The 27817-nt window shown below is 46.3% G+C and overlaps 1 protein-coding gene across 4 annotated transcripts in view; it reads right to left on the reverse strand.

Annotated features, from left to right (window-relative positions):
• Nucleotides 1-76: 76 nt before the first annotated feature.
• FAM219A (family with sequence similarity 219 member A) overlaps nucleotides 77-27817 on the reverse strand; it is a 46788-nt gene continuing 19047 nt past the window's right edge. Inside the window, exons 2-6 of one of the 4 annotated variants that reach the window (XM_032860408.1) lie at nucleotides 7447-7495; nucleotides 4529-4631; nucleotides 4225-4305; nucleotides 3543-3597; nucleotides 77-2988 (exon numbers count right to left, since the gene is read on the reverse strand). In XM_032860408.1, coding sequence (XP_032716299.1) covers nucleotides 2833-2988; nucleotides 3543-3597; nucleotides 4225-4305; nucleotides 4529-4631; nucleotides 7447-7495 — 444 coding nt within the window. In that variant the 3' untranslated portion in view covers nucleotides 77-2832. Of the gene's footprint in view, nucleotides 2992-3542; nucleotides 3598-4224; nucleotides 4306-4528; nucleotides 4632-7395; nucleotides 7496-27817 lie in introns of all 4 variants that reach the window. The other 3 variants (XM_032860406.1, XM_032860407.1, XM_032860405.1) reach the window with 3 other exon arrangements.

Consider the following 27817-nt stretch of genomic DNA (forward strand, 5'->3'; position numbering starts at 1 on the left):
TCCAGAGAATCAGTTCTCTCCCCTTCCCAGCCCACCTGCACCTTGCCCACGACCCAGGTAGGGAGTTGAGGCTGGCTTGTTTGATGCTTTTAATATCATTATTTGTGTTACACGATACACAACCAAGGGTGATGGTCAATACTGCAATGGAAATGTTAAAAAAAATATTATACACGGCTCATGTCTTCCACACACCTTCCTGGAAATAAATTAGTGAGCACGGAGAAACCTGGCTGGTTGGCAGCCAGAGCTGAGGGTAGAGGGAGTGTTAAGGCAGTATCTACAAGGGGGGAAGGATGACGGGGCTGGTGGGGGGGGCAAGCTAAGGCCTCAATTCCACCCCTCCAACATCCCAGACAGGGAAGGAGGGACCCACACACTCTCCTAGACCCAGAAGATGCTGGCTACCAACTTCCTACTTCTCTCCACTTGTACACTGCCTCAGCTGGAAGCCCTTGCCTGCCAGGGAACTAGTGTGTCCTGTGGGTAGAGTGCCTCAGGGCCAGAGAGGTCGAGCAGTGGGCCAGTCATAGAGCAAGTCAGCAGCAAAGGCAGTAGTCGAAATGAGCCCTCGTGGGGGCCCTGCCCGGAAGAGAGGAGGTACCCATGTTCTAGAAGGGTGAGTCAGGGAGCCCAGGGTAATGATAGTAGTGGTAGGAAGCTTGACTATGGGGCCCAGCTGATGGGATGGGGATGCTGACCAGGGTGGCAGAGAGAGATTCAGATGGGAGCCAGTATGGATCTTGTAGGCCCTGCAGGTGCCTTCTTTGTCCCTGCTTTCCTTTGGCATTTTCTACTCACCTAACCAGGGTCCCTGCACTCGAGGAAGTAGGAGAAGGTGGAGGAACTGAGGGTAGAAAGCTGCACCTCAAAACTTTGGTGCTGGCATCCTGGGGGTGTGGTGCGTGGAGAGGGGCTACCCTTCTCAAGCTAGCAGCCTTATTCTCTCTTCTCACTACCCTCCCCTCCTTTCAGCTCCCCTCTCCCAGGAATGGCAGCCAGGGAGAGGGCTGTGCGGGTGTCCTCTGCACACTTGCAACACATGAGTGGTATATATAAGAGTGGATACACCAGCGTGTGTGGGCTGTCAGCATGGAGGAATGGGGAGTACACCCTGGTCCTGGGATATGGGGTTTGTGAGGCATAAGACCTGAGCAGTCTTAGGCTCTCTGTGCTTTCGTGTTTCTTCACATGAGGCAGGTCTCTATTGCCTAGTTCAGGGGTGGGGGGCTTGGTCACCTCCTCCCTCTGATTTTCATCCTCAGCTTTTCTGTTCTCCCCCTCCCCGCCCCAGCAGCAGCAGCAGCAGCAGCAGCAGCAGCAGCACACGCACTCTGACTCCCAGATGCCGCACAGAGCTACACACACAACATATACTCCCCTCCCCACATACATGTTCATGGAATACACATGTATTCCCAAATAGATCCCAAACACACACAGGTCCCTTAGGAACTTCCCCTCTCCTTTCCACACAGAAACAAAACTCAGGAAGCCCCACAAGTGTATTCAGACACATGGAGACCTGCCTACACACCTCCACAGAAATTCCTATGAAGAAATTCCTTCGTTTGAAAAAACCTAAAGAGTAATTTCAGACCCTGCTCATTTTACAGTTGAGGTAACTGAAGCCCAGAGAACACAAGTGCTTGTTGAGATCATGGAGAGAGTGCTAGCACGAGGGCCACAACCCAAGCTTCTGACTCCCAGGCCAGGGCTCGCAGCCCACTGCTGAGCAGCCTCATGTCACTAACAGACTACACAGTCACTTTCCCACCATGGACACGCACATCCATGAAGAAACAGACACCTGGAGAGACAGGCCCAACACACAGACATAGACACACACCCTGACAGGCTCACACACACATACACACACATTCCGCCAAGTTCTCCCTACCATGCACATGCTACCACTGTTTTCTCCTAAGCTTGCCTCCTTGAAGATTCTTGTGGGGAAGTGGTATCTGGGATCTTGGGCTGGAGAGAGATGGGAATGGGGCTTTCAAGGCCAGCCCTACCTCCTGCTTCCATCCTGGGATGGAGACCAATGAACAGAAGTGTGGGGGGTGGGAGGAGCTGGCAGAGAAATAGATGCATTGGTTGGGGGTGGGTGAGGACAGATCATATCACCCCAAACTGGTCTGTCTCCAAGGCCCACCTTACCCTTCTCCACAACCCAGAGAGCAAGGAAGGGGGTGAATGGGGCAAAGAAGAGGAAGAAGGCAGTGATTCTATGGGGGGAGGGCAGTATCCCACTGGGCAGCTTTGCCAGGCTTCCCATCTGGAGAGGAGGGGGAAACAAATAGTTATATGGGCCGGCAGGGGGCGTGTGGAGGGGGCTCTGAGATGCTGGGCCCTGCTCCCACTGCCCTGGGTCCTTCTCCCTCCCAGCCTCCTTTCCTTTTCAGGCTGGGGCTGGGGGGCTCATGGCTTTGCTGGGGGTGAGGCCAAGCCCCTGGCTTTGTGATCCCTACCCCACTCATTAGTGTTAGCCTCTCTGCTGTCTAGTCCTTCCTCTCCCCCCTGGACAGCAGCTTTGGGGAGGGGGGCAGGGTGCTGGGCATGGTCCCCCAAGTAACTGAACAAACAGCCCCTGCCGCTCCTCAGCCCCCGGGGTGGAGAAAGACCCGGTTTTGGTTTCTCCGGCTCCATGAACACACAGAGGTACACGTCCTACCATAGGAGGAAGCAATGACTGTTACGAGGTTGGCGGCTGTAGGGGGCATGGGGGCTGGGGGCAGGCGGATGAGCTGGGGAGGGGTTGGCCCCTGCCCTGTCCCACCTGGCCCACGGGGGCCCTGCCCCAGGCGGCCGCAGTGGCCCCACCCGCTACTGAATGTGGCAGGCAGTGGAGGACGTGGCCTGGCAGCACATGCAGGTGGGGTTCACAGACTTGGGGGGGATGAGGTCCAGGTCCTCGTCGTCAGGGATCTCGTCTAACCGGTAGCCGTCCTTCAGCAGCTGGATGTTCAAATCTTGGTTGATCTGCTGTAGACAAAGGGGAGGGAGGTCAGGCTCGGGGCAATCCGGAAGTACCACCCACAGCCAGGTGGCACCCCCACTCAGTCCGATCACGGGTTACTGAAAGGCCAAGCTCTGCCTCTTCTTGGGCCCCAGCCTCAGTTCTGGCCTCACGTCCTTACAGGTACATCCCTGAGGCCTCACCTCTCTACAAAGGGCATCCCATTCTAAGGGCAACTTCTGCCCCTGTTAGGCTGGTCCCTATTTCAGGCCTCGCCCCATAGAGTGTCGCCTGGATTTCACACTCCATTCTCTTTAGGAGCCTTGTTTTAACCATGGACTCAAGCCTCACCCCTAAAACTGGGCTCCCTACACTTGAGGCCAGTGTCTGACAGCCTCTGGGTTCTTTCCGACACTGTTCCATCCCAGGCCCTACACCATTATGTCCAGTCCCTACAGGACTCCACCTAGCTTTGCCCATTGCTCCTCTCAGGGTGTGATGTGGTGCCCCACCCCCTTTCCTGGATGGAGGTGGTCCTGCTCAGGTACATCTAGGGTCCTAAAGAGTGGGGCCTCACCTCCGCAGAGGAGTAGCCAGAGGACGAATATCTGGACATATCAAAGTCGTCATCGCTGATGGTGGAAGAAAAGACAGAGAAGTGATTCCCTGATATTAAATGGAAAACTCCCTGTACCCCACCCCATCAGTCCATACCTCCCCTCCCCCACACTTCCAAGTAAACAGCAGATCTAAATAAAAGATTGTGCCCGCTGTGCAAATGCCTAGCTCCCCTAGCCCTGCCCTTCTAAATGAACTGCCCCCTGTAACCTTCTAAACACCTGTTACATGCCTCACCCCGATTCTGCTCACCTCTTTTCTAGGCTCAAATCCCCCTGACTTGTTGGGTTTCCCCAAAGTTCAAGTGTAGCCAGGTGCATTGCCAGCAGCAGGGCTCTTCCCTTAGAAGGAGCAGGATGTTAGACATCACATCAGGGCCCAGTCAAGGGGCAGCGATAGCATCAGTCGTCTCAGGACAGCATCAGACTGTGCCAGTCCTCTTTTCCTCTCTGCTCCTTTCCTACTGCCAGATAAAAAAAATTCCATTCCCGGGGGATTCATCCTTGGAGAGCTCCTGGCTGTCTGAGGAACACCCCACATCCCAATTCTGACAATATAGCAGGTGTGGCTCATAGAGCCCACTTATACGTTCATAAAGGTTCCTGTGGCTTGCCCGGCTGCCCCAGCATCCCTGTACACACCTGTCCGTGTCAAGGGCTACCAGTGGCTTCTCATCTGGGCTCTGGTCAAGCGAGGAGTAGCCTTTATTGGGGACGACAAGCCTGGGTAGAAAATTTAGGGGATTGGATTGACAACTGGAGCGCATAGCCTGGTGAGGAACTGGATTAGGCCCTGACCCACCACTTCCCCCTGCCCCTTGGATCCTGTTGAGACTCTCCTCTCACAAAGGAGCTGGGCCTGAGGAGGGAGGGAAGAAGGAGAGGCATAGGACCAGCGGAAATAGATGTTACTGGCAGGGTCTGGGTGGGGTAGGGGGACCTCTACCTTGTCCGGGCCATGACATTGTTCTTCTTGGGTTGCTGGTTGACAGGGCTACCCATGCTGCCATTCTTCAGGGAGCCCTTCCGGGCCAGCTCCCGCTGCTTCTCTGCAGGAGAACATGGGAAGGAAGCTGTGTCCTGCTCCCAGGGCCACCCTACCTTACTGCTCAGGACTGACTGGGCTGGGCCTCCGCTGTGAAACCCCTTGCTTCTCTAGGAACCGAGGCAGGGATTCCAGGATCACCCTGGTTCTTGGTGGAGACAGTACTTGGTCCTGCACAACCTGAGGCAGATAGTAAGAGGCAATAGGAAGAGGATGACCCCTGTCTTCCAGAAGCTGTACTCCTATGGGTGGCAGTTACTGTATACTTGATTCCAGAGAAAGGCTGGGGAAGGAGTGAGGAAGCAGAAGGATGGAGAAGTCAGGGCTCCTTGGATGTGATACTGTGAGCTGGAGAGAGGAGGGGATTCTAGGAAGGAGGGACAGCATATACAAAAACACATTTATAAGTAAGCAAAATAAGTATGGATCCAGATGGGATGGAGGGGTGAAGCTGGAGGGAGGTCAAATATTAGACAAATAGGATATGTTTATTCAGTCATTCATTTATTTACCATTCACCATTATGTCTTAGGTCCTGTGTTAAGGGGTTGGGGGCTCCCTCTGGTTACAGACTCAGAGCTTGAAGGCCTTGAATGCCAGACAAAGGAACTTGGGATTAATGCAGAAGCCAAAGGAGCTACTGAAGTTGTGGTGTGGGAGGGGAAGAATGGGGCTGGCAGGGTAAAGAGCAAGAGGCTGGGGAGCTGCTACACTTGTGCTAGCCTTTGAGTTCTCCAAGGCTCTAGAGTCTACCAGATCTGTGGGGCTGGCTACCAGGTGACCCACTGTCTGGTATGTGGCAGTGTTACCAGTAGCAAGTAGCTGCCTGGGCTCTGGAGGGGGCCTGCCTCCCCTTTCCTACTCATCTTAAGCCGAGGTGTGGGAAAAGGGACTGCTAGGTGGAGATGGATGCTAGGGGAAAGCTTTCATAAAATAACCACTAGCTCCAGAAAGGCAGGATGGAATGGGACTTTCCAGCTACCGTGACTCTGAAATTTCCCCTGACCTCCATGTCTCTTAGTTTCTCATCTCTCAGTCTCTGACCCTCTGTCTTTGCCACTGCTCCTCCTCTGACTCCAGTTTTTTCCAGCTTCTTTCCAGGGGGCAGCAGCTGCCATTACCATTCTACGACTCTAGAGGGTGCAATTTGCCTGAAAGTTCCCAGTGGTGATTTTCCTTGGTGCAACTGGGACAAGGTTCTGAGTTTTCATGAGGAGCTTTGCTGGTAATATAACGGGGAGGAAAAAAAGCGTTATTTCAAAAGCATGTTGGAATTGTTTGAAATAGTGAAAAAAAAATGCAAACAATAAACTGGCAAAACCAAACTATGGACTACTATGCAACCATTTAAAAGTGTGAAGTCATTCTTTATAAACTGACATTTCCAGGGGCTCCAAGGCATTAAATGGAAAACAAAAACAAAAACAAAGTTTCAGAAAATGTGTACAGTATGATACCCCTTATGCTAAAATATAAAATAAAACAAGAAAAACTAAGAAAAGCTTAAAATGATTATCCCTGGGGAGGAGAATATAGTAGAGGGAGGAATAGAAAGTTACGCTTGTTAAAATACTTGTATTGTTAAACAATAACAAATAACACTGGCTGTAGTTTGAGTCTGGTGTCTTGGGAAGATGAACAAATCCACTGAGAGAACTGCTCTCTTGTTTAGAAAAACAGCCTGAGGAGATCCCTGGATGTGGTCTGGAATGAGAGAAGCAAGATAAACACAAAACAAAACAAAAACACCCCCCCCACACACACACACCACAAGAAAAGAAAACAAACAAACAAAACAGAAAAACTGAATAAAAGGACTCTGTGAAGAGGAGCTCCAGCAGCTACAGAAGGAAAAGGTTTTACAACAGATGGAAAAAGGATCCAAAGAGGAGGGGTCTAGTATTTAGTGGGCAGTCAGAGTCTGAGGAAAAAATGGCCAAGAGGGTCGCAGGGATGGCAGAGGAGTTTTGAAGGACAGTCATGAGTTATATTTAATTGTAACTGTTTCCTGGATGCACTGTGCTGTAATTCTTCATGAAACCAAAATTTAGTAAGTCTGGTATATGCGGCAGCTTTTGGGGAGTGAAATTTTGACCCCTGAAGGGAGAAGGGCAATGTCTGCAGAGAGTGAAGTGAGAAGAGCAGCTGTGGGAGCTATGGGCAGTGGCTGGCAGCCAAGTGGCTTTAAAGAAGCACGCAGCTTCCGACTGACTTTGGAATGGAGGTGAAATAACCCCCCAAAGGAAAGGTGTCCCTGGAATGGGGGTGGGGAGATATTTGGGCTTGCTAAAAAACCAAGGGAAAGCTCCTCAAAACAAGAGCCAACCAGGCCCTGAAGATCTCTAGATGGGTGAGGAAGGAATAGGGAGAGGATCTCGGCTTCTAGGTTTTGGGATCCTTTCTGCCCCTCAAACAGAATAACTGACACCTACCTCTAAGGCAGTTTCCTCCAAGCCTGGCCCAGTGTTTGATGGGACTTCTAACCCTCTCTCTGGGGTTCCATGGTTTTATCCCTGAAGCTATCCCCTGGAACATCTGGACTCTTCTTGGCCTCAGAGAGGCTTCCTAGAGCTTTGGGTCCTGTGGAGAACTGTAACTTCCCTCTTTGCCTTGCAGGAGATAAGGTGTCTGGCAGTGCCAATGACTTGGTGGCTTGCATCTTGCAATCATCTACTCTGTGTTGGTTTATTTGTGCCACCTCACTGCAGACCCAGCCCAGAGCACCTTGTCCACTCCCCACATCTCCCTCACCCCCCAGACACACTCACCCAGCTTCACTTGGAGCGGGGATGGTTTGTAATTCATGGCTACTGACTCACCCTCCCGGGCGTCACAGTCCCCGTCTGAGATGGAGGTGGCGGCTGGGTCCTGTGAGGAGAAAGCAGAGACAGAAAGTTATTAGGTAGTGAATATATGGGGGTGCTCTCAGTCCTGAAGCTGGTCTTCCCACCAGTCATCTGGGGACACTCCCCCCGGCAGTATACAGGCCACTCAAGGATGGAAGGGCAGACCCATACATGCTGGAAGAAGACCTTGAACTGGGTAAAAGAGCCTCGGATCTCAGCCCCACTTGCACCCACCTGGGTGTCTGTCTTCAAAGACCTGTGTGAGCCAGTCTCTTCCCAGAAAGCCTACTGTTTGATTCCTTAAATACATAGGATCTCCTTGTCCAACCTCCCAAGTTGCCCTGTTCCTCAGAGGCCTTCCTATATACTAAGGCCATTCTAGGTTCCTGTGAGTTTAAGTCTGGATTAAGGTCAGAGTAGATGCTCCCTAAGATAGGGTTCTCCTTCTGTTTCCCCTAGCACTGGATGGGTCCTTTCACTGGATCCAGAGAACTAACTGGCCAAGCCAAACCAGACTTCAAGACTATAGCCAATGGACAAAAGAGTTCTCATGAGAACTCCATTTCACAGATGAATCCTAAAGAGTGTCACCTGAAAGGTTGGCTGGGTATGGTAGGTGAGAACATGAATAATGGCAAATCACCTGGGGACCGGTTAGTCCTGTGCTACTCAGTAATCAGGCATCACTGTTTCCTCCAAAATACTCCAAGCCTCTGCTACAAGGCCCAGGGCACTGGTCCACCTTACTGTAGTCAGTTGGAAGGGGCTGCAGTCATGCACATTCTCCCTGAGAAACTGATGACCAAGCACTGACACGGGCATGGCCACTCTAGGCATCTGCCTAGGATTAAAGAATGGTAAACCCAAGCTCTGAGAACTGCAGAGTAGACTCAAGGCTGTGTCTGTTCTGCCTCTGGAGGTGCAGACAGCAGACAGACTCATAGAATGCTTCAGAATTGGCCCCACAGTGTCAGGTCAGGGATCTGAGTGACCCAGCAAGGGAAGGACATAAAACCATTATGGTGTCTTCTGTTCCCTTTAGAATGAGGCAGTGGGGATGAAAACATGCTTGCCATTAAGGGGAAAGGAAAAAGTCTAGAATATTTGGAGGGAAATCCTGGCCTTGCTTGTGTTCCTTCAGGCCATCCAGAGTACAAGACTCTGGGTGGGCTCTGTTGCCACAGTGGTTTGTGGGTTCCTGAAGGCAGAACCTGGGCCCCTATCCTCTGCTCTGAACCACACCCCTTGGCTGGGACTGTAGGGGGTAGGTCTCAGAACAAGTGGGGTGCTGCAGTGCCCCAGTGCATCTTGGGCAGCTTCCCATGCTGCAATCCTCTCCAATCCTTTATTCTCTGCCTCCTTTCAGTTCCTCCCGAGAGACTCCTAACGGATAGAATTTGTCCCATGCAGACCTGAGCCCTTACATAACTCTCTGTGGCCAAAACAGCCTTGAGGTGCTACCTGTGGGGCACATTAAGACCTGACAGCTGGGGTCTGGCTTTCCCCTTCAGCCACAGGTAGGACTCACTCCCAAAGCAGCTTGAGGGATGACTTCTCAGAGGGTAAAGCCCATAAACATGCCTGTGGGATCCTACCAGGGAAGCACTGGCACCTTTCCAATTTCCTTAGTCACATTACTTTTTCTGTAGCATTTCTCAGATGTCACATAAACCATATCCATTTGGATATGGTTTCCTCTTCTGGCTTTGAGGATGCTGTGATCCTTGGCTCATGTTACCTCTTTAACCATCATTTTTTACTCCTCTCACAGCCCTTTGTGTCTTCAGCAGGTTCTGGCCCTCAGCCCACCTCTCCCCTTGGGGAGCCCTGATGTCTCCTACAGTTTAGAGTAACATTTTTACCATGGTGACTTCTAAATCTATGGCCTTCCCAATCATGCATCTTCTCTAGAACCCTCCACCCCATCCATCCATGTAAGCCTCACTGTCCTTTCCCTGGGGGCAATTGTAAACACACGAGCTCCTCAGGCATTTGGGGCTAACCCTTCCCTCCTTGGCACAGATAAGTTCATCAGAGTTGCTTCTCAGTCTGGAGGTACTGGGTGGAAATGGTAACATGGGACGGAAACTATACAGGAAGAATAGGGTCTGAGTGGGGGCTGGGAAGCTGTTGAGCAATTCTGGTCACAAGGACCCACATTTGGTCCTCAATGCCACTGGGCAGGTCTTGGTGGCTTTTGGTCCCTGAGAGAAACTGCCAGTTCCTGTGGGTCATAAGCCAGGGTGCAGAGCCCCAGGCTTGAGAAGTCCCATGCAAAGCCCACCATTCAGCATCTCCCCTGTCACTGTCCATGATAGAAGACCATCTTAATGGCAAGAACAAAGATCTCTGGCACTGTGCCTAAAAATTCAAGTCTTTACTGTGGGCTTCCTGTATGTCTTCCCTGAGAGACACAGCCAATGCACCATGACCATCGCATGGAAATGTAATCAGGTTAAATGTGAAATATTCATGAATGTTAAGTATCAGAGAGAATCCAAGCAGAGGGAAACGTCTGGCTCCAAAAAATCAGGGAGAATTTAAAATGTCCCCCAAGGACATCTGACAGGAGTTAGCTAGATCCGGGAACTAGAGTGGGGATTAGCAAGATTATTAAACACTCAGTAGAGACAGACATTGAAATGCATCTCTAACAGCAACCCATGTTTCTGCAACCCTTCAAACAAATTCTCCACAGACTGCAGAAATGATTAATAACCCAGTCGCAGTGTTTCTGGGACAGGATATATAGGCTAATGGCCAGTCAAAGCCAATATAATTAGACAAAGGCAAAAGTGCCAGAAGAATCCTTGGAGTTGGTCTGGTCCAGTGATTTTCATTAAACTGTGTTCTCTGAACCCTGTGCCTTGGAAGGGGCTGAGTGCAAGAGGGAAGCAATAGTAGTGAGACTGGAGATCCTCTTTTATTTCACTTATACACCAACCTTTCTACAAAATTTTGGTTGGAGAAAGGGTTTTGTTGCAACTACGACAATAACAACAAAATAAAAATCCATTGATTTGAGGTGCCTGGCTGGGTCAGTCGGTAGAGCGAGTGATTCTTGATCTTGGGGTTATGAGTTTGAGCCTCACGCTGGGTGTAGACATTACTTAAAAATAAAATCTTTTAAAAAAATCCATTGATTTAATCCAATCTGATCCTTTAAAAATGTTTTATTATGAAATTATTAAACTTACACAAAAGTAGAGAAAATAATGTAGTGAGATCCTGGGTCCTTATCATCAGCTTCAACAAATTCAATTCATCAACGCATTTTTTTAAATTTATTTTTTAAAATTTTTAAAAGATTTTATTTATTTATATGATAGACAGAGATCACAAGTAGGCAGAGAGGCAGGAAGAGAGAGAGGAGGAAGCAGGCTCCCCCCGAGCAGAGAGCCCGATGCAGGGCTCGATCCCAGGACCCCGGGATCATGACCTGGGATCATGATCAGGACCCTGAGCTGAAGGCAGAGGCTTTAACCCACTGAGCCACCCAGGCACCTCAACCCATTTTTTAAAAAATAAATCTTGTCCCCTCCATTTACTAGCTATGTAATCTGAGCTTCTGTTTCCTTATCTGTAAAATGGGATGAATATTAATACCTACGTGAAAGGTTCTCGTGAGGCTAAAATAAGTCAATAGCTATGAGCACTTTATAGTACATATTAAGCAATATATCTGTGCTAGTTATAAAGGTATTAATAGAGGTTCCTTAAGGCCCACACAATCATGGACATTATGTCCTGGGAGTGACTTGCCCACAGCAGCAGCTGTGGCATCACACAGGTTGGGGCCTGTATCATGTAGGGAAGTATCTGTGGAAAAGGTACTCCCTCCACAGAGTGAGGAGGAGCCTGACTAGGAGGCATTCTGCCTCCCTTCTCTCTTTACTCCTATACACAGTATTTCCTTCATTTATTTATCAGTGGCAAACCTGGGGGTCATAAAGATAAACAGAAAAAAAGTCCCAACCTTAAGGAGTTCCCAGTAATTAACAACAGTGTCAAAAAACCAGATGAGGGGCGCCTGGGTGGCTCAGTCGGTTAAGCGTCTGCCTTCAGCTCTGGTCATGATCCCAGGGTCCTGGGATTGAGCCCTGCATCAGGCTCTCTGCTCAGCAGGGAGCCTGCATCCTCCCTCTCTGCCTGCCTTTCTGCTACTTGTGCTCTTTCTCTCTGTCAAATAAATAAATAAAATCTTAAAAAAAAAACCACAGATGAGTCCCAGAAGATAAATACAGTACTTAGAAATAAGGAAGTCATAAGTGGCCTCAGAAAATACAGTATTAGTTGAAGAGTAGGAACAGAATACAGATTACAGAAGATTTAGGAGGGAAGATGAAAACAGAAAGTAGAAACAGTGAAGGTAGACATTCTTTCAAGGAGCCAGACTGAGAAGAGAAGGAATGAGAAGAAATTCTAACCGTAAGGAACTTTGGAGTTGATAAATTTCTTTGGTCCTACGGAACGCTTGGACAATGTCCTAGACTGAGGCAAAAGAAGCTAGGTAAAAAAGGAGATGTTTGACAGGGCATGGTCCTGGAGGATTCAAGAGGAGATGGAAACAGAGCCTTGGGCCAGAAAAGTGAGGTTCCCTACCGAAATGGAAGGGGGGTAAAGATGAGTGGGGGATGAAGAGAACATGGAAGCAGAAAGGTAGGTGGAAAGTTAAAGGAGTTTATTCCTAAATGCCTTGTAAGGCAAAGGAAGAAGTTGAGTACTAAGAGTGTGGGGGAGAAAAGGGGTACTTGGTGACTGGCCAGAAGAGTAAGGAGATTAGACTGGATGGGCTTTTTAGCTACAAATCCTTATCTTTTACCTAGGTGCCCTTGATGTTGTGACCAGGATGAAAAGACGCTCTCCATGGTGCTGAACAATTTTGCCCTTGCCTTGTGGACTGAACATGAATGATCCGGAGACATGATTCAGTTTTAGCTTTCCCACAAGAAAGGTAACCTCTGTCCTTACCTCCAAGCACTAATTCTCAGAAAAACAGAAATTTAAATGGATTCAGAATGAAGTATGAAGAGGCAAAGTGTTCGTACCAACATTATCTAAGCTTTCTTCGCCGAACACTGAATTTTCCTCTAGGTTTATGAGGGAGTTGGCAGAGGCAGTTCTGAATTGCGAAAGGCTACCTCTGGAACAGTCCTGTCTGTACCCTGTTCAGTTCCCTTGGGTGGAAGCAGGAATCAGGGCAAACTTAGAGCAGGAACAGGGCCAGGAATAAAGATAACACTGATACGGAAACAGGAGAGCAGGGAAGACCAGGAGCTCAGGCCACTCTCTGACACGTGGGTACAGCAAGATAAGGCATCAAAGACCAACTCTTGTTTCTGTCACAATTTGTCCAGAGGTCAGCTCAGAAACTACCTGAGGTCTCCTATTTTCAAGGTTATGCCACTCCCCAAAATGTCCTTGCCAGTGGGTAGAAATAAAGAGGTTTAGATATCGTATTTTAGAGAGAGATACAGAAAATACAACTCAATGTCTTTATTTCCAATGTCCATGGCTGGGCAGAAACCTAATCTCCCATCTAAGAATATTCAGTAGCAACGTAGGCATTGGCTAGACCTCTCTACTTCCCTGCTGATGGCTGTTTATTCAGCCTAAAAGGCATTCCCATCTGTTTCTGACTCCACACCTCAACATGAGAATCATGTAACCAATAAAAGCTCTTTTGGTATGACCTGAAGTCCTGAGTCCTATTTCCTAAGTCTGAGTTTTGGGCAGCTCCCACCTTAACTCCCCATCTCCCTTTCTCCAGGAGCTGCCTGCAGTACCAGGCAATTGCCTAGGACTTCTATCTTTTGGGGACATAATAACACCTTTACGGGGCCCACTTATGAAGAAGGACAAATACCTCTCACAAGTGTAAGGTCTTTGGGGGAAGATCAAGGAAACATAAGAGAGATCATCTTTCCAAATGCTGCTAGTGGCTTTTACAAAGAGGGGAAGAGGACTGAAAAAAAATCTACGAAGCCTAAATTTGCAAGAGGGGCAGAAGATCCTGCCTAGTTCAGAGAGGCCTCTCTTATTAGTCTAAATCTCCTTAATCTCCTAGGTTTTTCACCAAAAGAAGGCTCAATTCAAATAAAGTCAATACACTGAATGTCCACTCTCTTTCCATCTCTGGAGTAGCTACTCGTGGTTGCATGCAAAGCAAGAAAGTATTCTTTCTTTATACATACCACACTTCTGCAGAGGCATTTGGGGGCAAAGTAAATTAACCACAAAGAAGTAGAAAGGATTTTTATGCTACAGCTAGAGTATGAGAACTCAAATTGGGGATGCCTGGGTGGCTCAGTTGGTTAAACCGCTGCCTTTGGCTCAGGTTGTGATCCCGGGGTCCTGAGATCGAATCCCACATCAGGCTCCTTGCTTGGCAGGGAGTCTGCTTCTCTCACTGCCTCTGCCTGCCTCTCTGCATGCTTGTGTGTACTCTCTCTCTCTCTCTGGCAAATAAATAAAAAAAAATCTAAAAAAAAAATAAAAAAAAAAGAACTCAAATTGGTCCTGTGATTAACTGAAAATTTTCTGTCTCCTTAAACAGCTTGATGGAATTCATTCCCAAAACAAGCACCACCTGGCTTTAGTATCTTTGTAGCGGCTGTCGTTGGGAGAACAAAAATGCAGAAGTGTTCTGCTGACCCCAGGCCTAATAACAACCATAGCCATGACAAGTTTAATAGATTTTTCTTAAAAAAAAAAAATTTATTTATTTGAGCGAGAAGAGAGGGAGAGCACATGCAAAAAAGCACGAGCTGGGGGAAGAGGTCAGGGAGAGTGAGAAGCAGGGAGCTTCTCTGTTGAGCAGGGAGCCCAATATAGGTCTCGATCCCAGGACCCTGAGATCACGACCTGAGCTGAAGGCAGATGCCTAACAGACTGAGCCACCCAGGTGCCCTTGGGTTTTTCTATTATAAAGTAATACATGCTAAAATATTTTTAAATTCACCTTTAGTTTCACTACCTCGGGACAAGCTCTGTTAATGTTCTAGTGTATTTAAGTGTTGTGTGTATAGCACAATAGTAACACTTGGGTTTCCCTCTCTAGGAGCTGGTGTCTCTCTTCATGATTACAGGGTGGGCTCCATGTACCATGTTGGTTCAGTGTGGTCCCATTTTGCTTGGATCAGATGGAGCCAATCAGAGTCTCCCCCAGAATACGAAGTAGGACTAAGAGGAGATGTAAAGTTCAAGACTGTAGGTTAGGTACCAGAGAAAGCCACTGGGCAGGGAGACAAGAATAAAGCTGATGTTCAGAAAGAAGCAGATACAAGAGATAACAGAAAGTCCTTCCTAGGCTCTGGTTCCTGAACTTGCTCTACCCTTCTAAGGCTTGAAGAGTATACCTGTCCTTGAATACTATGAGAAATCCTAGTGTCCTTATAGCTAGTTTCCTTTTTAACTTAAATAGCTTGAGTTGAAATTTGTCACTATAACCAGAGTGCCAACTAATACACATACCAGAACAACATTAAAAGAAAAACAAACTGAGGTGCCTGGAGGCTCAGTTGGTCAGGCATCCGCCTTCAGCTCGGGTCATGATCTCAGGGTCCTGAGACTGAGCTCTGTGTGTGGTTCCCTGCTGAGCAGGGAGTCTGCTTCTCCCTCTCCCTCTGCTCTTCCCCCCACTCCTCCTCTCTCACTCACTCTCTCAAATAAATAAATAAAAATAAACAAAACCGAACTGTATCTTATATTCTTAATTTTTATTTTTTATTTTTTGAGAGAGACAGAGAGAGAATATAAGTGGAGGGGCAGAGGGAGAGGAAGAGAGAGAATCTTTTTTTTTTTTAAGATTTTATTTATTTATTTGACAGAGAGAGATCACAAGTAGGCAGAGAGGCAGGCAGAGAGAGAGGGGGAAGCAGGCTTCCCGCTGAGCAGAGAGCCCGACGCGGGGCTCGATCCCAGGACCCTGGGATCATGACCTGAGCCGAAGGCAGAGCCTTTAACCCACTGAACCACCCAGGCGCCCAAAGAGAGAGAATCTTAAGCAGGCTCATGACCCTGAGATCAAAACCTGAGCCAAAATCAAGAGTTGGATGCTTAATTGACTGAGCCACCCAGGCACCCCTTATATTCTGGATTTTTAAAAATCAGTAATAGAGTATAATCAACTCTATCAAATAATAACCATATTTTTATACGGTTTTTGAAATCATTAGTTTAATGGCTGCATAATATCCATAGAGGGGATGTACAATAACTTTTTTTTGTACAATAACTTTTTAACCATTCACTTATTTTGGACATTCAGGTTGCTTATAATTTTTCACTATTATAAACAGCGTTACGATGAAATCCATATATATTTGCATTTAAAATAAAAGATTTTATCTTGGGACGCCTGGGTGGCTCAGTTGGTTAAGCAGCTGCCTTCGGCTCAGGTCATGATCCCAGCGCCCTGGGATCGAGTCCCACATCGGGCTCCTTGCTCATCAGGGAGCCTGCTTCTCCCTCTGCCTCTGCTTGCCATTCTGTCTGCCTGTGCTCGCTCGCTCTCCCTCTCTCTCTCTCTGACAAATAAATAAAATCTTTAAAATAAAACTAAAGAATCATTTGACTTAGGTGTGCCTGGCTGGCTCCATCAGTAGAGGATGTGACTTTTGATCTTGGGGTCATGAGTTCGAACCCCACATTGGGCATAGAGTTTACTTTTTTTTTTTTAAGATTTATCCATTTATTTGAGAGAGCGGGGGGCAAGAGAGCATAAGCAGGGGGAGTGGCAGAGGGAGAGGGAGAAACAGGTTCCCCACTGAGCAGGGAGCCCCACGTGGGGCCCTATCCCAGGACTCCAGGATCATGACCTGAGCCGAAGGCAGATACTGAAACAACTGAGCCACCCAGGCACTCTGGGCAAAAAGTTTACTTTAAGAAAAAAAAAAAAGAATTTGGGGTGCCAGGCTGGCTCAGTCAGTAGAGCATACAATTCTTTTTTTTTTTTTTACCTTTTTTTTTTAAGATTTTATTTATTTATTTGACAGACAGGGATCACAAGTAGGCAGAGAGGCAGGCAGAGAGAGAGGAGGAAGCAGACTCTGCTGAGCAGAGAGCGTGATGCGGGGCTCAATCCCAAGACCTTGAGATCATGACCTGAATAGAAGGCAGAGGTTTTAACCCACTGAGCCACCCAGGCGCCCCCCGAGCATACAATTCTTCATCCCAGGTTGTTAAGTTCGAGCCCCACACTGGGTGTAGAGATTATTTTAAAATATAATCTTATAAAAAGAATAATTTGACTTAATTGTTAATTCATCCCTTAGATATAGTAAAGGAGTCAGTAAACTGCATGCCTCCACTGTAAGAGAAGATAGGATATGTGCAATTAGAGTTAAGGGTAGATACTAGGTCTGTCTCCTGCACCCAAACACCAGAACCTATAGGTGAGTGGGCAGTGGGCAGGAAAACTGGGCTTGCACTGGCCCTGGCAATCTTAATGAGGTTGGACTGACTCCTCCCAAAACCTTGACCTTGGGAGCTACTACATTTTGAAAACATCATGTTTTGGGAATGAAGAGCCTGTTTCCTTATATACAAAAATGGGTCTGTGAATGTTGCCAGAGTTGAATGAATGTTTTATGCTATTTTATGAGTTTGAAATAACCCAGTAAGTTGAAAATTTTTGCTGTGAAAGGAATGTTTGTTCCAGAGAGTGAAATGGTGGTTACAACTAGAAAAGAAACCCCAAAAGTTCCTGTGTTTCCTGGCAGGGGAACAATGCTTTCTCTTCATTTGCTTCACAACCTCACGGCAATCAGAAAGTTAGTTACAAGGCCTCACATCTGGGCTTCAAGGAAGCAGAGAATAACCATTTCCAGGAGTGTTTTGGATTCTACAGGGACACCTAATTTAACAGGCAGTAGGGACCTGTCTTGTTCCTATTATGACTTCCACTCTTCTCCCTATTCTCTTCTTTCACTACTACAAGGAAAACCATTGGCTCTTCAGTGATTTTATCCTATCAGTGTTGAGGAGAATACTTTTCAATTCCTTGTGACATCTAGGTGGGACCAGGACAAGTTCTCTCTCTACTGATAGGAGAACTAATGGTGTACTAAAAGAACCCCAAAATCCAGTCAACCCTGGGCTGCTGTGGATTCTAAGAGAATTTTGCCACCCAGCCCCTCTGCCCCAGCCCCGGCCCCAGCCAGCTACAAAAAGTCGGGGATCGAGCTGCTTTGACATGATGATGTTATCAGCCTCATGGTGCCTGGAGCATGCAGATAGGAACAGGGAATGGCGCCGTCTCACCGGACATAGTAATGCAATTTAGTTTCTGAAATACAAGTAGGAAATCTTGAAAGCTGACATTTTTTATCTACCACAGGAGGGGGATGATGGTGTGGAATTCCCAGCAGAACCATCAAAATGCGGAGATGGCTTCTGTTGTATATTAATAAACAGCTCAAAGCAATGGAAAAATGTACAGAGAACATTTGTAGGGGAAGTTCAGTGTCTGGTCCTTCTTGGCCCCTCCTTCTCCCTCCTCTGAGCTCTGCTGCCAGGTGACCACTCCACTTGTGTGAACCCCAAGCTGTGGCTAGAAGCTCCTCTCCTGGTCATCCCTGTGAGAGTCTCCTGTGCTGGGGATATGGAGGAGGCACCAGCCTCCCCAGCAGGTGTGCCACAGCAGTTTGGGTATGTCTCAACTGGCCCCTTTTTTGAAAGGGGCTACAGACTGGGCTACAAATGTGTCAGACAGACAGCTGCTTGCCTTCCCTCCCAGTTCCCCAACCTCATCCCATGCCACTCTTCCCCCAGATTACCATACTTTGCATCACTGGTCTTTGTTCCTGACGGAGCACGAAGAGCCTTCCTGCCTCATGCTCTCCTTCTGGCTACATCTTATTTGTCCTTCAGGCCTCAGCAGACACATCATCTCTTATCAAAAAGTTCCCACGAATACCAGGTTGGGTTAGGTCCCCCTATAGTATACTCTCACAGCACCACCTCCTTCCATTTCTTTCCCGTACTTATCAAATTTTACTTTGAATATTTGTATAATTTATTTAATAAACATTCATGCAAGCAGGGACCATGCCTATTTCTACTGTGTCCTCCCAGTGCCTAGCACAGAGACTGAACACAATCTGATGACAGGCGAACAGATTGCTTCCATTTGTTTGAGCCACAGCAAGGTTCTTTCTGTGACAGAGGTGGCAAAAGTCCGGTGGCCTGCCAGGCTGTGCCAGGGCCTTGTCTAATGGTGTCCAGACAGATGTTGTATTGTGTGCTCTTTGTAGGGCCACTTCTCTATGTAAGTCTCTGGCTGCGGGCTGAAAGATTGCCTTCCAGGAAGTTATTTTGGAGAACAGCCAAAGTAGAAGTCCCCAAACCCTAACTTACTCACTCACCTGAATTGTTGTCCTAGTTAGAACTCACTTAAGATCCAAAGTGGCAGCCCAACTTCAGGTTGCCCTCTGGGGGGAATGATCATCAGCTGAGCAAACAGCTTTCTCTGAGACTCTAGGGCCAGACTCAGATATTGCTTGCAGATACACACTCCCACCACCAAAGTTTTAGGGGAGTGGGAAGCCAGCTTGGAATCAAACCATCAGAAAAACATTTGGAGGGAGATGGGGGCAGAGCTGCTCTGATCCTGTCTGCCTAAACTGCTTTCTGGCAACCAGAGGCTTACAACCATGTTTACCAGGCAGCAAAGCATCCAAGGCATGGGAGCGCTTGGGCAAGGAGACAGCAAAGGAAAATGCAAGAAACCTCCCTGAACCGTAAGCATACCTCTAGCTGGAGAATAGGGCCTGTGGATTCCAGTTTTGCCTGTGAACTGCACTGACTTTGGAATCTAGACAGGCCATTTCACTCTCTGAGTTCCCAGGTCTGTTTTTATTCAGGCCTGAGATTCCAGAAAGAGCCTCCAGGGAAGAGAGTAAATGAGTTGTCCCAGGGCAATGCCAGATGGCAGCCCTGGGATTAGAATTCATGGCCCTTCTTTCCAGCCAGCTGCTCCTTCCCCTGAGTCCTGAACTGTTTCTTCTGAATGCTCAGGATTATATTTAATTTAGTAAGGTTTGTGGTCACATAATCACTGCTCCTAATAAAAATGAATACAGAGCATCCGCTGTTAGGGAAGGCAAACATGGGGGAGTCTTTGCCCCTGAGAAAACAGGCCAAAAGCAAGAGGCTGAGGTTAGGCCTGTTCTACTTGAACATAAACCAACACAAACAACTCTCTTGGGATCTGACAGAGTCCTCATCTGTCCTTGTTTCTTGTCCAGGCTTCCTCATATGTCGATAGTCTGTGCTTAATCCCACAGTAAGGGCCTACCCTGGAAGCTAGAAAACAGTTTCCACACATGAGAGGAGCCAGCCTGAGGGACAGTGTGGATCTAGATCCTCTGAGTATCTTTTCATCCAGAAATTAGTTACTACACTGTCAATGCTCCCATCTCCAGGACTGTTATCTAGCTATACCTCTTCAGGTGGGGTGGAGGCAGCCTTACTCCTTCCAGCTCAAACTCTGTCAGGTCTACTCATGGCTCAGCAAAATCTAAAGGCTCTTTTCTCCTCCCTGCCCTGGCCTGTCCCATTATGACCGGTGGTGCTAAGAGCGGGAGCCTGCAGCTGTTCTCTGCTGGTTTCATATTGCTTTAGCACCTGTTTCTTTGACCAGGAAGTTCTTTGAGGTGTAAGGCATGTAATGGCCTTTTTAGCTCAGACAGTTCTTTCAATACAGGATCCAGGAGTCTATGAGAGGTGGAGAAAACAATGCAGAGTCTTACACAAGGCCCAGAGCAGGGCTCGTTGGGAGGGATGGGATCATGAGTGCTTTCACTCACCTTCAGTCCAGGTAAACTTACCTTCCCTCCTCACTCACCAGCTAAGGCAATCCAAGTGAGAGCACAGTAGCCTCATCTGTTGGCTTTGATTCATTTAGCTATGGAAGAGGCTTGGAAGTAGAAAAGGAGCTTTCAACTAGAAAATCCAATCCCTAGTAGGTGACTTCGATTCTTCTGCCCTTCCAGATTCTTCACAAACCCCTCCTCTGGATGATTTGGGGAATCAGGAAGGAAACCCCTCTGCAATGTTAATCTAACTCTCTTTTGCCAAGGGCCCAAGTGTGTGGCTAGGGTGGGGGTGGCAGGCTGTGAACCTCTGGAGTCACTAGTTTGAGTTCTGCTTCTACTTGCTACACTTGCCCCCAACAACCTATGTCAATGCTCTTTCTCTAAAGAAAAAAAATATCTTTAAATCAAGTGCATAGTCAGTGGCAGACTGATTGCACGGTGATAGCTCATGAAATGTTCTAGCTTCAGGCCTTGAATTCTGCTCAGTGCTTCTCCTAGTTTCCCCTGCCTCACACACAAGACTAAAGATCGGAATGCAGGGATATTAGAGCCAAAGGTTCTTTTAACACTCCCTTGTTCCACTAGATTCTTACCTCCTCCCTCTGAAATCCTGCAGTCCTGCCCAGGGACAGCTCAGATGCTGTCTTGAAAGCTTATTTCACCTTTAGAGCGATGGTAACCTCAAGAAAGACCTCAAGTCAGGCTAGATGTGTGTGGAGGAAGGTGGGACAAGGGCTGGAGAGGATAAGGGGGGGGGGTCCCTGGATTCATAGGACTGATCTCGGAGACAGAAGAGGTCAGAGACATGTATAAGAAAGCTATTCAAAATTAAATAAAAAGGGCCTTAAGGACTTGGGCACTGTGGCTTTGCAGACCTGACAGCGACTGGGCTCCTTTAGGAGCTGTCCAAGGTCCTGAACCGCCTCCACCTGAAGATCTTGGAGCCTCTGGACAAGAGCCTCACATGCCAGTTAATGCTGACCTTAAATGCTACTGGCTACTCTCTGTCCATCTCTGTTTGGATCCATTGCCTGAAGTAGCTCCACCATAACTCAAATCACTCTCTATGGGTGCAGCCTGGGCTCCTTGCTAGCAGCTTGGTTGCTGGCCAGACTTTCAGCAAGGGATGAGGTTGAAATTGAGGATCTTGGTGTTTGTGAAGAAGTATCTCCCAGTTCCTCTGGGAGCTCAAGAATAAATAGGCCTGGCTCAGGGACAAGGTGGCTGGTTACAGGGAAGGGAAAGAGGTCTCCATGTGGCACATCCTCAGACAGATCAGTCACTCCTCCCCTCACCTCAGTGGTCGCTGCACACACGTGCAAGTACACACACACACACATGCATGCACATACACAGAGGCCAGATTTTCTGCTCTGTCACTGCAGACCCTGTAATGCTACAGAGATGGCACAGTCTCCTTTGTCCACACCTTAGCATAATGTACTGTTTGGTTCTCACCACGGATATTACAGAAATCCCGCAAAGAATACCAAAACTTAAAACTTAAATAAATAAAATATTGCTTTTTTCTAATTTTAAGAGAATATATTGTTACTGAAAAAAGTCAAGATAAGCACAAAAGAAGAAAAAAAATCACCCTAAATCTTACCATCCAGAGCTATATCCCATGTTAACTTCTTGCCACACAGCCTGGGCCCTTGCGTGTGTGTTTTTGTGTGTGTGTTGTGCGTATGCGCATGTGCGCATGACACGTGTGCATGCACACACCCACACTACAAGTGTTAGTAAAAGCCAGTATAGCGCAGTGGTTAAAAGTATGAATCTTAGAGTAAGTTCTACCTCTGCCATTTACTTGTCTGTGTGATCATGATCAAATTTCTGACCTCGTTGGATCTGGTTTTCATAAATTTCTTGGTGTGTATGGGGGGAGGTTTAGAGAGATACTGTGTTTGATGGTAAAGCTTAGTTCACTCTGGTATAGGCATGGCCTGGAATTGAAAGCAGCAGGTTGGGTAGGAGACCCTCACAGAGCCTACATGGTGAAGATGAGGAAGGTAACCATCAAACAGAAGAGCCCCATGGCCTCAGAGAGGGTAAAGCCCAGAATAGCACAGGAGAAGAGCTGCTGCTTGAGAGATGGGTTTCTGGCATGGCCAAGGATAAAGCTACCGAACACTATTCCAAAGTTCCTGAACCAGTCACACCAACTGTAGTGGCCCCAGCACCATTTGGTCACTTGTGTCAATGTCCTGGGAGACAACAGTGATCTGGACACCCATCTGGCCACTTGAGGAGTACGGAGCTGCTGTAGATGGCTATTTAGACGGAATCTCTGGCCTACCCAGGAAGGAGGCAGGCACACACTCGACTGGACCCCCGGTACAACAGTGGATCAGAGCTGGAAGAATTAGTAGTGCCTCAGTGGCCTGCACTTCTTTAGTCTCCCCACTTTAGTTCTAGGTCTCAGTGCTCAGCTTTCCCACCCTGTTTTTCACCTTTAACATAAGGAAAATAATAGTACCCATCTCAAAGATTGCTGGGAGGATTAAATAGGATAATGTATGTGAAGTGCTAACTACAGTGCTTGATGCCTGGTAAGCAGTCAATAAAGGGCAGCTTTTATTACACATCACACACACACACACACACACACACACACCAGAAATCACTCTAATACTGCTTGATGCCTAATTTTAAAACCAGACTATTCTCCATCTCAGAGAAAAGCTGAAGAGAGGATGAGTACGTTCAGTTTATTTCATCTTCTAACTGGCCTAACTTTCCAGGCCACAGTGAAGATAGTTGGGACTTGGGAAATAAAATGGCCTCCTAGCTCGGAAAGGGGAAAAAAGGCAGTTCTTGATCCAGGGCTTTAGCTTTCAGCCTGAGCTCCACAGCCAGGAAATGGCAGGGGCTTCTTTTGGTCAAGGTTCTCTCCTCTTCTTAAACTTTGGGCCCCAGCCTTTTGGCCTGCTTCCTCTAGCCAGAACCTTCTACCCCTCTGCCCGGAGTGCCCCACTCTCCTGTCCCACTCTCTTCCAGGTGTTCCTTACCTCTTGGCACCCACAAGTCCCTTTGTCTGGTTTAGGCAAGCCTACTTCCTCACTGTCTACATCCCGGGCATTTGAGTACTATGCTCACCACCCCACCTCTCCATACCTGCTTTACTAACCCTATTCTCTTTGAGGTCAGAATGGGTTCCTAAATAAAATGCAATGGTCTTTTCTCAGGTGATCATCCATTACCTTTCAGTATCAGTAGACAGTGCTGACCAGATCTTTCTGGAGATTCTATTTTCCCTTGGCTTTTGTAAAAACATCCTATCCCTATCTGTTCCGACTACCCTCCCTACTGTTCTTTCTCTGATACTCTAGACATAGATCTTCTCCTTAGTGTGGTCACTGACTCATTTTCCACATGCTCTGTCAGCATGTGGAAATATAGTATTATATTATAAACTTATTATTTCAAATATATCTCTCTCGGTTTTGCACCCAAATCTATATCCCTAGCTCTGACCTCTTAAGCTCCAGACCCACATTTCCAACTGTCTACCACTTTCACTGATGTCATACCCTTCCCCCAGTCTATTTCTTCCTGTTGACTACCTTTATCTTGTTAATGGCACAAACCACTTTGCCAGTTAAATAAACTCAAAACATAAAAGGTTGTTAAAGAAACTTATTATTTTGAAACAGTCTTATATTTATAGAAGAATTACAAAGTGCAGAGAATCCTTGTATAATCTTCACACTGCTTACCCTAATGTTAGCAGCCATGTATGTTGATCAATTCTACATTGAACAAATCAATACTACTCATTAAACTATAGACTTTATGCAAATTTCTCCAGTTTTCCCATTAAAATCTCTTTTTCTGTTCCATATTGCATTTCATTGATATGTCTCCATGGTCTCCTTAGTTTCTTCCTCTTTTTTTGACTTTCACAACTTTGACTTTTGAGTACTGGTCAGGTATTTTTTAAAACATTCCTGCAATTTTAGGGTACCTCGATGGCTAAGTGGGTTAAGTCTCTGCTTTCGGCTCAGGTCATGATCTCAGGGTCCTGGGATCGAGCCCCGCATCACCTGCTTCCCCCTCTCTCTCTGCCTGCCTCTCTGCCTACTTGTGATCTCTCTGTCAAATAAATAAATAAAATCTTAAAAAAAAATTCCTGCAATTTTGATTTGCTTTGTTTTCTCATGATTAGACAGAGGTTATGGATTTTGGGGAAGAATACCACCTAGGTGATTTGTCCTTGTGTCACAGCCTATCAGGGGGTATATGACTTATTGTTGGTGGTACTAATTTTAATCATTTAGGGAAGTGTTTACCAGGTTTCTCCACTTAAGTTTCTATTTTTCTTTTATTTTGACCATATTCCATTAGTCAGAAGCAAGTCACTAAGTCCAGGCCACACTCAAGAGAGGAGAACTGAGTTCCACTTTCTAGAGGAGTATGAAAGAATTTGTGGACGTATGTTAAGATGACTAGAGTAATTAATACATATTTTGGTAGAAGTTCTTATAGGCTGAGCAAATTCTTATTTCTCCTTAAAGTTTCACCCACTAGTTTTAGCAATCAGTGGATCCTGCCAGCAGCAATTATTACTATGATATTCTAAGGATAATTTTAAAATTTCTCTCATTCTATTAAAAAACTACTTTTAAATAAATTTTAATAAAATTTTAAATTATATAAATATCATAATTCTTGAAGATTTGTTCTTTCTCCCTCATTTATTTATTTGTTGAACTATTTATATCAGTATGGACTAATATACATTTATTTTATTTTGGGGGGTGATAATCCAATACTACCATAATTTATTTTGTCATTCAAATTGTTCCAGCTTTGGCTACTGGAACCTTTTTCAAGTTGGCTCCTATCTCCTTTTGATGTGCCTGGGAGGTCATTTTAATCTACCTCTTTCCTCCTTATATTTCTGACAAGCTAATCATGAACATAAAGTAACATTCTTTTTTCTCTTTTCGTTTCCTTTTTTTTTATTCTCTCTCTTTTTTTTTTTTAAGATTTTAGACAGACAGAGATCATAAGTAGGCAGAGAGGTAGGCAGAGAGAGAGGAAGGGAAGCAGGCTCCCTGGTGAGCAGAGAGCCCAATGAGGGGCTCAATCCCAGGATCCTGGAATCATAACCCAAGCTGAAGGCAGAGGCTTTAACCCACTGAGCCACCCAGGAGCCCCTTCTTTCTGTATTCTCTAAACCAACATCCTGCTTCAAATCCTTATCAACATACTTCAGGACCACTGCAGTGGTAACCCACTCATCTCCCTATCCTGTTTCTTCTTCTTCCAACTCATCCTACACGTTACTCTTAAATTACCCTTCTGAGAATTAAACACTTCTCTCATTACGTCATTCCCTTGTTCAAAACCCTTCAATGGCTCCTATCACTTAAAAACTCCTTGACCTGGCATTCAGTAGTTTTAACAACATGGCCCAACTTGACAATCTGGTTGCTTCTCCAATTGTTCATCTTTCCAAATCCTTTGTTCTCTTTGCCCCAGCTGTTAGCTCTATGTGCAGACGACTTCCAGTTTCTACTACCTCTAACTCTATCATTTTAATCCATCAAAAAAATCTCTATTAGTTTCTTTAACTTACAAAAGCTATGTATGTTAAATGGGGATGATTAAAACAATGCCAAATCGTTAAAACAGAATGAGTCTCTGACTCCCCTCTGCCCTCTGCCTTTCCCAGATTGGTTTTTTTTTTTTTAAAGATTTTATTTATTTACTTGAGAGAATAAAGAGAAAGAGACAGAGAGAGCATGAGCAGGGGGAGGGGCAGAGGGAGAGAAAGAGGAACAAGCAGACTCCCCACTTCGCGGTGAGCCTGACTTGGGGCTTAATCCCAGGACTTCAAGATCATGACCCCAGCCGAAGAAGTTAGATGCTCAACCGACTGAACCATCCAGGTGCCCCCCCTCGGGTTGATTTTAAGAATGAAGTGGATTTCCAGATTGTTCAGTATCTTTCCTATCTCTCTATTAAGTTGCTACATTACAGCAAACAGATTTAGAGACATGCTTCTTGAATTAAAAGTTTATAATGCAAGTCAGAAAAGATTAAGTCCAGAAAAATATAGATCTTTATGTTTGCATTGCAACGTAGGCTCTCAAAGCTTTTTTCTTATTATCTCATTAAATCTCTGACAATCCTAAGAGAGAGAAATAGCATCTCTTTTAAAAATAAAGGCTTTTTGGGATGCCTGGGTGGCTCAGTGGGTTAAAGCCTCTGCCTTCAGCTCAGGTCATGATCCCAGGGTCCTGGGATCAAGCCCCACAACAGCCTCTCTGCTCAGCAGGGAGTCTGCTTCTCCCTCTCTCTCTGCCTGCCTCTCTGCCTACTTGTGATATCTATCAAATAAATAAATAAAATCTTTAAAAAAGTAAAAAATAAAAATAAAGGCTTTCTTTCTTTCTTTCTTTTTTTTTTTTTTGGAAACGCAGTTTTAGGTTTAGAGCAAAACTGAGGGGGAAGGTACAGAGAGTTCCCATGTATCCCTGTTCCCACATATGCATAGCGTCCCCTATTACCAACATCCTCCACCATGTAGTACATCTGTCATGACTGATGAACCTACAGTAATACATCATAATCACCCAAAGACCATCATTTCCATTATGATTCAGTCTTGGTTTTGTACATTCTATGGGCTTAGACAACGGTAAAATGACATGTATCCATCATTATGATATCATATAGAATATTTTCACTGCCCTAAAAATCCAGCATCTATGCTTTAGCCCAATCTTAGAGAGGAAAAAACCTAAAACCCTGTAGGCTAATCGCCTTCCCTAATGTCTCCTAGCCAGGGCTAGGTCCCAAGTTTCCTGACCTCTTTCCTACTTTACTCATTAAAACACCATACTGAAAACCACAATGAGCAGCAACACTTATGGGAGGAAGGCCAGAAGCCAAAGAGAACCACTCAGAATGTTGACACATCAGTGTCATGGTTTTACCTTGGGGAATATGAGAATCATTCTGTTCCCTTGCTTCTCTTCTATGGTGAAAGTGAGACTGTGGGAGAGCTCTAAAAAGGAAATAAGAAACAGAAATGTATCTGATTGGTGACATGGCATTCTCTTTTCAAAGAAACGTTCTGCCTCCCCAAAGCTAAGGGCTCTGCAGAACCTGAGAAGGAAGTGAGAAGAACTGAGTCAAGTGTGGCCGCCAGTCCACTTTAGAGCATGGGGTGTCCAGCAGAAACAAGACTGTACAGATGGGTGGCATCCAGGGATCTGGCAGCATTTCCTTAGCCAATTCATCTCAATAACTTGTTGATGTGCATACTTGATTGAAAAATATGGGAATTATGAGGTAAAAGCTCTATCTCCTGGGTAGGCAAAGATGAATCATATCATCCATATTCCAAATGATATATGAAAATAGTAACTCTTATGTTAAATGCATTTTACCACAATAAAAAAAGATATATATCTTGAACATCTTTCCATGCTAGATCTTATATTAGATTTTATCTCCTCCTTTTAAAAGGTTGCCAAGGAACACCTGAGTGGTTCAGTCAGCTAAGCCTC

The sequence above is a fragment of the Lontra canadensis genome, unplaced genomic scaffold, assembly GCF_010015895.1.
Source record: "Lontra canadensis isolate GAN:19392208 unplaced genomic scaffold, GSC_riverotter_1.0 scaffold19, whole genome shotgun sequence".
Lineage (NCBI taxonomy): Eukaryota > Metazoa > Chordata > Mammalia > Carnivora > Mustelidae > Lontra > Lontra canadensis.